Consider the following 11,860-nt stretch of genomic DNA (forward strand, 5'->3'; position numbering starts at 1 on the left):
ACAGCTAAGCCTAACGTCAGATCTTATTTCTCCACAAATACCATCTCCTTTGAAAGCCAAAAAATTGTAGTATAAGGAAGTATTACTCGCATCGATGCACTCGGACATTCGAATACCCACCATATAATGCGCTTCGCTATTAACCTTGTTTGTATGCGGGGTCAACTAACCTGAAATCGGCATCTACCGGTATCACGATATCGCTAACAGGTTCCACCCCAGAAAAAAAACAGATTTTCGATGATAGGAAACCCACAAAAACCCCATGATTTCGTCGATCAGTGGAGTTCGTCTGTTAGAATCCTGGTATGCTCTTACTAAGGTGCTCGCGCCTGGGATGTAGGTGACTTTCAGTTTAAAGAAATTTAATGAAAGATACGATGCAATGGTTTTACTCTTTGCCCGATCGCACGATCGTGGGGTCCTAAATTGTGGTTCAGGCTGTAGGATTTAGGTGGAATTGTTACAAGTGCACGATGGTAACCCCTCACGTACGTTCTATGCCTAGCGCTGCGGTCAGCATCCCGCAATCCCGATTCACTTGCATCAATGAATCATCTATCGATTTACAATCATACCTAAGATTCAACTACGATATCTATTTTGAAGCATGAATTTATTCAATCCCAAGCCGGCTTCCTCGCTACCTCTTCCCAGAAATTGTAGACACCAGCAGCGGTACCATCGAGGAATTCCCCATTCAGGTTACAGACAAAATCACGGTCCCAAAATACGCATTCTAGCGACCAAAGTATTCATTAAGCCGCAGAATATCATATCATCTACCGGCGGGTCAGAATAGGACTCCAGACGAGGAGATAGTTTCCGAAGCATTGAGAGCGATCGAGGAATCTGCACGTCCCGGGGTCACTGATGAGGAATTAAGCGAATACCCTACCCCTCGGAAGGCATACTGATACGTCGACTCCGTCAATTTTAAGATTAAAAGCCTTGAGGCTCGCCGGCTTTGACGGAGAGGAGCAACCGCATCTGAAAGCGAGACTCAAATTGCGTTGCGTCCTTCCCGGTTCCAACATCGCACAACACCATCACCAACACGACCCAAATCCTCAATCAGAACCTCTTACGCGACACTCCCTCCTCCAAATCCCTTTCCTTAGCTATGAACCAAATCCGCTCAACCCTCGCCCTAACCCGACAAGAAATCGACAATGGCATCCCCGACTCCGCCTCCTGGCATCAGGACTACCGTCACAGCGCCTACGTCTTCATCGGCGGCCTCCCTTACGAACTCTCAGAAGGTGATATAATCGCCATCTTCTCACAATACGGTGAACCCGTACACCTCCACCTCGCGCGCGACAAGGATACGGGTAAAAGTAGAGGGTTTGGATGGCTGAAGTACGAAGATCAGAGGAGTACGAATTTGGCGGTGGATAACTTGACCGGAGCTGTCGTTCTGGGGAGAACGATTAGGGTTGATCATGCCGAGTATAAGCATAAGGAAGGCGATGGGGCGGAGGAGGCGTTTCAGGGGTTGAAGATCGGAAAGGAAGGGAGAAGTGGTGGAAATGAGGATGAAGAGGAGAGAAGGAGCAAACGAAGGCGGAGAGATGAGAGCGATGACGAGGATGAAAATGGTGGATTGGACCCCGAGGAAGTCGCGGAGAGAAGACGGGAGGATCGTGAACTTGCAAAGTTGGAAAGGGACCATGACGATGACGACCCGATGAAGGATTATCTAATACGAGAGAAGAAAAGGGAAATCGAAGAAGCAAGAGCCGAACGGGAAAAGCGGAAGCCCTCGAGAAAAAGGGACAAGGAGAGTTCATCAGATCATCGCTCAAGGCGGCACCATAGAGATGATAGGGACGGAAGTAGCGATGAGAAAGATAAACGTAGACATCGGTCACACCGCAGCCATCGGGATCGGGATGATGAAGGCGACGATAGACGCAGACGCCGTCGAGACAGAGATCATGATAAACCCCGAGCCAGGGATGATAAAGATAGAGATACTCGGGACTCACGGGGAGATCGTGAGCGAGAGGATAGTCCGAGTGATGATGACAGGCAAAGGCGACGCCGCGACGATGAAGACGAAGATAGACGCCGTCGCCGTCGAGATGATGACCTACATCGAGAGAGGGAACGTAGACATCGAGACGACGGCTCTCGTGATCACAGGAAACGTCGTGACTCACGGGAACGATCTTAATCCACATTCTCTACCTTCCTTTCCCACGTATACCCCATATGTGCCTGTACTATATTCCAGAACCTAGCCTATTGTTGCTAGTGCATACCTATACCGAATCAGTTTGAAATGCAACAAAAGCCTATATTGACGGGTCACATTTGATTAACCAAGGATATAAAAGCTCAATTCTCAAAGATTATCGCAAAAACATTTTTTAATAACCATCCCCAAACCATACGAGCAAAAAAAGAAAGATAAAGCAACCTCCGAAACGGCCCGAGCTATGCCAATCAAAAACGAAAAAAAGGAGTGATAAAGAATCGAATCTCAGATAAATGAGCGTACAGAAACCCCGTCAAACGATGCTGGTAAAAACTATTATAAGCAAAGAAAAAGTGTATAAATGCGGGTTCTGAAATAGGTCGCGAGAATCGAAGAGATAAAAAGGTATTTAGTTTTCAGCGAAGTAAAAAAGAGGTCATAAGAGTTTGAAAAGCATGGTTTTAGGAACGTTGGATAGTAGAGATATCAAGAATCAAGAGTCAAAAAAGGAAATAGAACGCCTCCCAGTCGTTATTTCAAAGGGAATCACAAACGCAACATCACAGGACCCTAAACATGCTAGACGAAAATAAACAGATTAACAAAAAAGTAAAACAAGGGAGCTGTGGTATTGAGGCTTGAGCCTCTTAAAATGATTCGTAAGGGGGAGAACAAGAGGTTTGGTTAGAAGTAGAATGTTAATGATTCAATTCCAAATGCGGGAGCAAAAATCAAAGAACACTAAGTCTAAATGTGTGTATAAAGTCTTGAGTTCCGTATAAAATAAGATGATCGTGAAGTTCAAGAACAAAAACGAAAAAATCCCTAGGGGCCGTGGAGAAGAAAAATAAGATTAAAAAAAAAAAAAAAAAAAAGAAAACCCTTATGTATGCACACATATACTCAAGACAAACGGGGTTATGTTTTGTATCCGTTTAAACGTATATATTGTTCCGAAACCCCGAATGGATGGCAATAAAAACGTTCCCGGTATTCTAGGCTCTCCATGTCGTTAATGCTATTTGCCAACTAGAAAACCAGGTATGTTGGGAGGTGCAATCGGTGTTGCGAATACATTTGCTGATGAGCTAGAAGTCACAGGTGTGAAACCCAGTGCCGACTGTGTCGTAGCGGGATAGCTAACCGGTGACGCCAACATTGACTCTCGGTATGCGAGACCTCCAGGCGTAGCAGCCGCATAGGCGGGATCCCTTGGTGGGATCGCGGTTGCAAGTGGGGCGAGGGGTGGAGGGATTGCATCCATAGGGTTTGATCGCACTACTGCAGCTGGGGTTACACCGGGATGTGGAAGCCCCGGTGGCGCATGCATGGCCGTTGAGAACAAGCCGTTAGTGCCGGCTCCGCCTCCGGCCGCGGGTGTCGTCGGAGACTGTAGATTCGCCGGGTTCTGGTTTGATCGGACACCAAGTGGGTTCTTTGAGAAACTTAATCTGATGCCGCCTTTGACACTATTGGATAGACCACGACCATACAATTCCGTAAGTGCACGAGTAGCGTAAGCAACGTCTTCAAACTCGACGAAACACATAGGGCCATTCGCTTTCGTTCGGAAACAGAGCCTCTTGTAACCACGTTGACGGGAGAATAATGCCTTGAGTTCGTCCTCTGATGTGTTCGCTGGCAAATTTCCAACGTAGAGCGTATTGCAGGGCGGATTTTGGTCTGCAGGGTTGGCAGCAGGGAGAACTCTCTGATATGGCTGCATGGGTGTAGCCGTTGTCGCAGACATTGGTATCGAAATCGGCGAAGTAAGAGCGCTAGCATTCCCGGGAGCCATAGCTGCAGGAGACCCCATCATGGGTCCAGCAAGAGGAGGCAAGTTGTTTGTATTGAGTGATAGCTGGGAGAATCGACTCGCCATCGAGGCAGGATTTGTCGACCTCCTTGGCTTCTGCATTGCCGCGAGGCCTGGTTCGGCAGCTAGCGCTGAAGGATTGTTGTAGAGATAACGAGAATGGTCGCTCAAGAGAGTATCGTACTCTTCATTTGCGTCCGGTTCGCTTTCCATGAGCAAAGCTTTGCCACTGGATGTTCCCACGGAGCCGGGTGTTCGCACGGGAAGAGTTGGGAAAGCATCTGTAATGTACTCTGGACTAGGTCCCAAGCTATAATCGCTCGAACTGCTGCCGAACGATTTGGAACTTGGTAGAGAACCTAGACCGCCAAGGCCGCCGAGGGAAGCATTCGCAAGACTTGGAGGGATTGTTCCAATCAAGCCTGCGGGAGGGATGATGGCTTCCGCAGCCGAGAACGGCGGCTGCAGACCCTGTGCCTTCCCCAGACTCCTTCCAGCTGACGAGGCGATAGAAGATGCAGCAGACGCGGAAAGCAACGCGGGCCGGGAAGCACTGTCCGTTGTATTACGCCGGCTAATCAGGATGGCCTGTGGCTGATTGATCGGAATCGTCGCCTGCAAAATCTCCCCCTCGAATATTTCCCCTCTCTTGGAATTGATATGATCTCTCGCTTCCTGCGCAGACTGGTAACTGCGGAAACGTGCTAATGCAGAACGCTTAAGAGGTGGTAATCCGCCATCGAGAGGGCTGTCCGGAATGAGCTCAACATTTACGAATTCCTTGGCGAAGATGAAGATACTACGGAGTTCCCTATCCGTGATTTGTCGGGGAAGTCCAAGAATGATAACGATGGATTCCGTCATGCCATTGCTTAAGGGCTCGCCTTGAGCTTCTGCGGCGACTGGTAATCCGCCTTCTTCAGGTACTGGGGAAATGCCTCTGGATGAAAAGATGCTGTTTTCGAATGGGAAAGGCGAAATCATGCTGTGGCCCGTGGCAGGTGGGGAAGCTTGCGACGATCCCGAGCTGATAGATTCCCTACCCCTCGAGGAATGAAACTCATACGAGGGAGTAGTCGTGCCACTCAAACTTCCAGACATTCCTGAGAGTGGCAGCACTGCAGCCATTGATTAGTGTGTAAAATGTTATATATTCTGCTCAATTGCTTCCTCACACCAATTGGGCTCTACCACGTTTGATCTCGTTATCAACGGGAAAGAGGTGTTTATTCTCTTGGTTTTTACGTTGAATTGAACACTCGAGCCTCAAAAGGATACCTTAAAACCTACTAAGAGCTATGCATGCAATATGCAATAACAAACTGTTAGTTACTAATTACGAAACCGCCACTTTTTTCGCGCCGTGTAGGAGCCTCGAGAATCTTGCATGCAGAAAGTTGCTCACCGACTGAATGCAGAAGAAACGGTCAATTCGTTTTGCCGAAATGACAGTAGACCTCTGTTCTATAAATGATACGCTCGCCTTGTCGGGCGGGATCAAAACCAAAAGGGAAACGCCAAGGAACACCCAATGTCGGAAACTTATGCAATAGCTCGATGGAGCGCTTAATAGGCTCCGCTTTTTCAAAGTGCGTGGGGGGAGCGAGTCAAAAATAACTGCAGTTGAAAGCTCTCACAATTGGGAATGTGATGATATGCTTATCGTTGCGTTGTCGGTGTGCTATAATATTTCGAAAAAAGTTGCGTAGAATGTCCTGATTGATGAATGATACATAAAAATCGGTTTAAAAAACGAAGGAATACCGGTGATATGGCTGGACTAGGAACTTTGCAGTTGTAGGAAAACAAGTATCTCAGAATTTGGGATCGAGATCTCCACGGATTTCTAAGGCTCGGGAGCAAGAGAAATGTTGGAGCTCGTGAAAGTTGAACCGAGGCGAACGATATTGGTTGATATAAGTCCAAAGGCGGAACCCTGAAGCTCTTGCTCTTGTCGAATGAAAAAGAAAACCAGCGCTATGCACCACAGTCCGTTCCCAAACAAAAGTCGTTATATAAGCTTCAGCAGATGTGTGCGAAGCAATCAAGTAAAACAGAATGTGGCGTTGATATTTTGAGTTTTTAGGGAGATCCTTTGCTTGTCCGGATTACTATATAGAGTGCTATTCTTTCCAAGATTTCCTGTGAGAAAGGCAGTCCGAGTCGAGGTCGTATTCCCAACAGAGTTTCCGTTTGATCTTGCGGGCCTCGGAAACCAACTTGTGCCCGAGATGGAGGGGTACGAGGTTGGCAAGTTTCTTGTTTGGGACGGGCTGTTTTTGGACAAGAAGACTCCTGGCGAAAGCTAGAGAAATAACCAGATATTGGCAAGGAATGTTGGTTGTATAATGCGAAGGAATAGCGATATGGAGGCTGTAAAGGTTGTCGTATCGATGAAGAGGGGTGGGATCCAAGTAGAATATAAAAAAGAAACGCTCTAGATATGCAACTAGTATGAGACCTAAAAACCGAGTATGCTGTGCAACCTTTGCTTGCTGTGCCTGTGAATATGCTATGCTGGTCGAAAAGCCCAAAAAGAAACCCCGTGGAAATAGAAAATTAAAAAAAAGAGCGCAAAGAGGCAATGCACCCGTCGGCTATGCTGGATGTGAATAGAACAAAGCGCAAGGTCATGAAGGCCAAAAAATGCTTGAGGTCGATAGAGTTTTGGTCGTCTTCGGAGACGACCTGGGGGTATGGGATGCTTGATGCTTTGATTAGAAAACGTCGCGCGCGTTATACGGTTTTGACAAAATGGAAATGATAACCGAAGTTATTGGAAGATGGCCACCCAGAAATAACGGTCCTAGTTTAAAAAGGAAGGGTCTGGAATAGACGGGTTCCCATAAACTACGTTTTTGAAGTTCTGTGGGCAGCTAGGGTTTTGGGAGGGAGGCAATGGGGGAGAGAAAGAAAGAGAGGGAGAGTCTGTGGGAAGACTGAATGTGTGAGAGCGGAGTGCGTTGGGATGTGTGAGGTAGTCGAGTCAAAGAAGAAGGGGAAGCTGGCTGATCAGTTTAACAGAAGCCAGAAGCGAGAAAACCCGCAGGACGGACGACCTTAATGCTCTGGTCCACACGCGCGCCAATCAAGAGTGGTGAACAAGCAGAAGGAGAAAAACAGTTCAGGGAACCCCCCTTTCCCCTCATTCAATCGCTGCTTGATATATCGTGACAGAGGGGTTGAAGATTTGACAAGAGAATGAACGACCTCAGGGAAACCAACTGCAAAGAGGAGGGAAAGATGTCAGAGGGAAGGACCGAGAGAAAGAGGGAGAGGAACGAAGGGAAAGAGCAGAGCAGAGCAACGGGGTGGATGTCGAGAACGGCCTGGTCCCTAGTACGTTCAGACTAGTGCTATGGGCAAGGTTATGGTTGTGGTGGTGCAGTTAATCAAGTGGGTGTGCTGGCTGGGAAGGGAATCTAAGATGGGGGAATATGGTTTCCCTCTTCCATCTTTCGGGTCCTTTTTTTTTTTTCTTTTCTTTTCTTTTCTTTTGTTCTCTTCTCTCTTTCTTGGTCATCCCCTTCGATATCTCACCTCACCTCTCGTTGTGCTTGAGGACGGCAGCTTGGGCATCAGGCAAGCAGTCAGGCAGTCAGGCAGGCCATTATTGGTTCAAGCGGGCGCGGGATGTTTTGAGGTCTTGAGATAATAAGCGGACACCCATCCATATATTCATATATTGATTACGGAGCAAGATGCAAAATTCAATGGCGAAAAAGATGGAACGATCCTATCGCACCAATTTACTCAGCATCCCCAGCCCAAAACCAAACTATCTCATGGTGCGTGCGGTTTAAACTAGATATACCAAGTCCAGCGTCAGCCAGGGCAGTTTTGCATCGGGAGACTATAAAATAAAAAAAGGAAACATACCTGCAGGCCGTTCGTTCATTTAGACGGGACCCGCCTAGTGAAGGCTGCTGCTGTGCAGCTAACCATCCCGGGTTGGTACGTACATCGATAGTCTGGAAGCTTACAGATATGTATCCACTGCCGGGCCCATGTTCACTGGTTAACCTATGAAGAAGGGTTCCAGGAGTGTCGCCAACGGCTAATGGTCGTCCGTGATACGTTCGAGTGCTGCGCGGGTGTGTACCAATGAGCATGGCAATCACCAGCATGGACGGACACATACTTCTTAAGCACGTACACAGTACATACAGATATGTTTCACGATGCTTCGACATTGACCAGGTTTCCTTCTTTCCTCATCGCGGCCATGCTTCTGTCCCGTTGGCCTCGATGGTCTCGTTGGTCTCGTTGGTCTCGTTGGGTTCGGTTATTCGCTGAGGTTTCAGTTTCGTCCGTCTTGTCACACAAGAGAAAGGGGGCCTCAGATCGGCGGCCCTTTCGCAACATAATCCAACAGCATCTAGTCCATCTCCAGGCTGTTAGCTCTGTATAGACATCTCCAGTCCTTATCGACATCAAAGTCGCTGTGGCCGAGTGGTTAAGGCGATTGACTAGAAAGACACTTCGTTCTCTCTTGATATCAATTCCGTTCGCGGGCATAGGTTCGAGTCCTATCGGCGACGCCATATTTCCTTTTTGCCAAAATTTTTTATATCTGTCTCCGTACAAGACCAGCCTAGATCGTCTTTTAGCTTTTCGCTTCCAGGTGGCATTACTTTTTTTAGCTCGACATCGACATCGATATATCCCAGTCAAAGATTGAAGTCTTGTCCCATCCCTTTAGCCGCAAGCCGCTGTCAAAAACGACGGACGGGAGTGGACGCTATTGCGAAGACATAATGATGTCGAGCCGGCCTCCTCATTCGCGATATGTGCGTGGAGGTACACACAGTGCGTATTGCACGGTGACGGATAAATATGCAAATTTCCAGGGAAGAACCCACCCAGGAGTAAGATCCCGACAGAGACTCTCTGTCTCGACCTAATCTCGAACAGGGTGTTATTCCGCCGCGAAATTAAGTGTCCAATAGGTAATTTGTGCTAGTGGGATACCTGACTGATAACGAATCTCCATATCAGATATCGAAGTTGTCTCTGCTCTAATACAAGGAAAGCGTCACATGAGCAAAAGCTCTCACTTCTTATCAAAGACTTTTTCTTCAGAAGCTGTTTTTACTCGATGTCGCACTAGCGCGAGCCAACCTATTCCGAGCGATGTATACATGTGTTTTAATTCACTTCCGGTCTCGAACCCACTTCGACGAGTTAAGTTGGGGCAGACAGAAATCATGCATCTGCGGGCAGGAAAATTCCCCATGCCCTTCCCACTACCATCGTCAAATCTCCAACCCCAGTCTCAAACAGTTCGAACCTCGAACCCTACATCGAGGCTACATAACGGCTTCATGCTGCGCATCGGATTCTTTCAAAAATCCTTGGCGGAAGGGGAGCAATGTATGTCGACAGGTATAATAGGCAATTTTATTGCTTTATCAGGGCCCAAACAAGGCTGCTGTCCTTCATTTCCTGATGCCCCGACTACGAATAACCGATCGATTTTTTAGTCTGCGACCCCTCGAAATCCATTCTTGTCATATGCGCGAGTCACGGAGCCGCCGGGTGACCTTTTTTTCTCTTTCTCTCTCATTCATGTTTACGTAGGGGTCAAGGAGAAAGAGAAAATGCAAATCTCAAGCACGATTCTGCACGAATCATCGTTGGCCCAAATAACCGAACCCACTCCTTCATCGATAAATACGTTAATAATTCACATGAGATAAATGCCGTCGAGCAGAAGCTTTTCGACGAGGTGCCCCCACCATGAGCATTTTCCCCAATGCACAGGTCCCCACCTTCCTTTTCGCAGTCCACCCTTGTGCGTGGTAAATTCCATCCAATAAAACCAACCGTCGGCCGTGCCAGCTCCCAGCAATCTATTCGAGAAATTGGCGTCTAGTGGTGTTCCCAGAGACCAATCAAATGGACTCGCTTGAGGTATCCCAGCGACTGGCTCCCCAGCTTCGTTGCAGGGTTTTTCCTTTCCCCCTCCCACTTGGTCGTCTTGTCTTTCTCACCTTAACTTCCCCCCTGTCCATTGGACCATAAAGCAGCTTAGGGTCTCTTCGAAGAAAACGAGTTGCATTTGGAGCCACATGTCTTTTCTTCGAGGGAATTAAATCGATAGGTTTGCCGATAACGTGCTTATTCCGTCAGTTCGGCTTGCAAAGGCAACATCCTCTAAAACGTAACACCTCCTGGGGTTAATGCTGCGGCTCAAGCTTCCTGTTAGCTGCTGGCAAGCTCCATGTCGTCTCGGACCAGCTCTGCACCCAAATCGGTACGGAATACAATCTCCAGTTGAGAACGTCTTCTTGATGATCATTCCTCTCCAACATGCAACGGGATGCATGGTTGCAAGGTTCAGCGCTCGATTCGAGAGCAAAGCAATGTGCAATTGGTTGTATTTTTCGCCTAACTGAGATATGTGCCAGACTAAACCCCAAACCCCAGGGTTGCCGACTGTTTTCGTCCCTTCCTGCTCACCATATGCACCAACAAGGTCCTCAGAACTACTTCCTCAACAGATGCAAGCTGCAGCTGGTACACGGTGACAATCACGTGAGGTATACGTAGATGAAGCTGCAAGAATGTTCCCTAAACTACATCCGGGTGAATATCAGGAACAGCTCGTCTGGACTATTGCAGTGTTGGCGCATGACTTCAATGCAATGATGCATAAACCAGCTTAGCAAATGGCTAATATTCCATCCCAGAACCGTTTAGTCAGCGACTATTCTATACCAAAGACGGTGTTTCTCGACCCTGAGTCTCCCCAGTGTAACTACGGACGAATTGGCTATGACATCCAACGTCCAACAAAACAAGCATTCCCAATCAGCAATTTCTAGCTTCGCAACATTCTACGATCACATTTTAGCGGTTGGTCCGAAGTTTGCTCCGTCCGAACTAACATTTTAGCTCCTGCGCATGTAATGTAACACGGACGAAACTGGGGAACATAGAGTATGGCCAACGACGGTAATGATCTCCTCCTTTGAGGATATGGAGCACTGCGAATGGCTAGAATTCTTCTGTTGTGGTTCCACAAAAATTCCTGTGCCCTGCATGAGGACGAGCCCTAGATGCTTCAACTGAACATGTCTGCATGGTTTACTTGTTTAGTCTCTCATGGCCTTGGATCAATGCCCAAAAAATCCGGTATTCAGAATTGACACATCGGATTTTAAATATATACATCCCCCCATGTACCTTTGAATATTGAAGATGAGAAAGTTCGTTTTCAGAAGAAGAAAAATCGTTCTTATGATCAGTTCTTCGAAGGTCTCTGGAACGAGGACGCATAATTCGACCGCTCTCCCTCACTATATCCCGGCAGAACATCACCCCCTCCTCTCGCCACCCGTAACGCTAACTCCTCCACTTCACTCTTCTCATACCCCTTCCCAACCGACTCCTGAAATAGATCATACATATTCGCCAGTTTAAGCAACATCCAAGCCCTCGCTTTCTCATGTCCCAGCTCTGTGTTTTCCCAGAACCCGCTTATAATATTGATTTTTATAGGATAATATTTACACCCCGTTCCGGCCAGAGATGGGTGTAAATTGACTTCATCGATGATTTTGGTGATGTTTTCCTGTAGTTCGATGCAATATCTTGGAATGTATTGGAGGGAACCTTCTCCCATTGGGTCGTTTATACAGTCGAATATATGTTGGGAGAAGGTGGAGGCCCAGGATACGGTTGAGTGGTTCCATGTTACGAGTTTATAGGGCGATGGTGGGAGTCTTCTTTCCATGATATCTTAAGCTTGGACCCGTTTGTCGATCCCTTGCAGAGCCTTCTGGGACTTTTGGTGCGACGATAGTGTAGGTCTAATTGGTTTTCTCGGAATAGATCTA

At 47.5% G+C, this 11,860-nt stretch overlaps 2 protein-coding genes across 2 annotated transcripts; one reads left to right on the forward strand and one right to left on the reverse strand.

The window, feature by feature from the left end:
• Window positions 1–1,123: 1,123 nt before the first annotated feature.
• Window positions 1,124–2,179, forward strand: DFL_006842 (uncharacterized protein; the record flags this gene model as incomplete). Its single annotated transcript, XM_067636331.1, has 1 exon — window positions 1,124–2,179. The coding sequence occupies one exon, from the start codon at window positions 1,124–1,126 to the stop codon at window positions 2,177–2,179; it is 1,056 nt and encodes a 351-aa protein (XP_067487959.1).
• Window positions 2,180–3,221: 1,042 nt separating this feature from the next.
• DFL_006843 (uncharacterized protein) lies at window positions 3,222–5,003 on the reverse strand (the record flags this gene model as incomplete). The annotated part of the gene is made up of 1 exon (XM_067636332.1): window positions 3,222–5,003. The coding sequence occupies one exon, from the start codon at window positions 5,001–5,003 to the stop codon at window positions 3,222–3,224; it is 1,782 nt and encodes a 593-aa protein (XP_067487960.1).
• Window positions 5,004–11,860: the final 6,857 nt, after the last annotated feature.

The sequence above is a fragment of the Arthrobotrys flagrans genome, assembly GCF_004000055.1.
Source record: "Arthrobotrys flagrans strain CBS H-5679 chromosome Unknown unitig_8, whole genome shotgun sequence".
Classification (NCBI taxonomy): Eukaryota; Fungi; Ascomycota; class Orbiliomycetes; order Orbiliales; family Orbiliaceae; genus Arthrobotrys; species Arthrobotrys flagrans.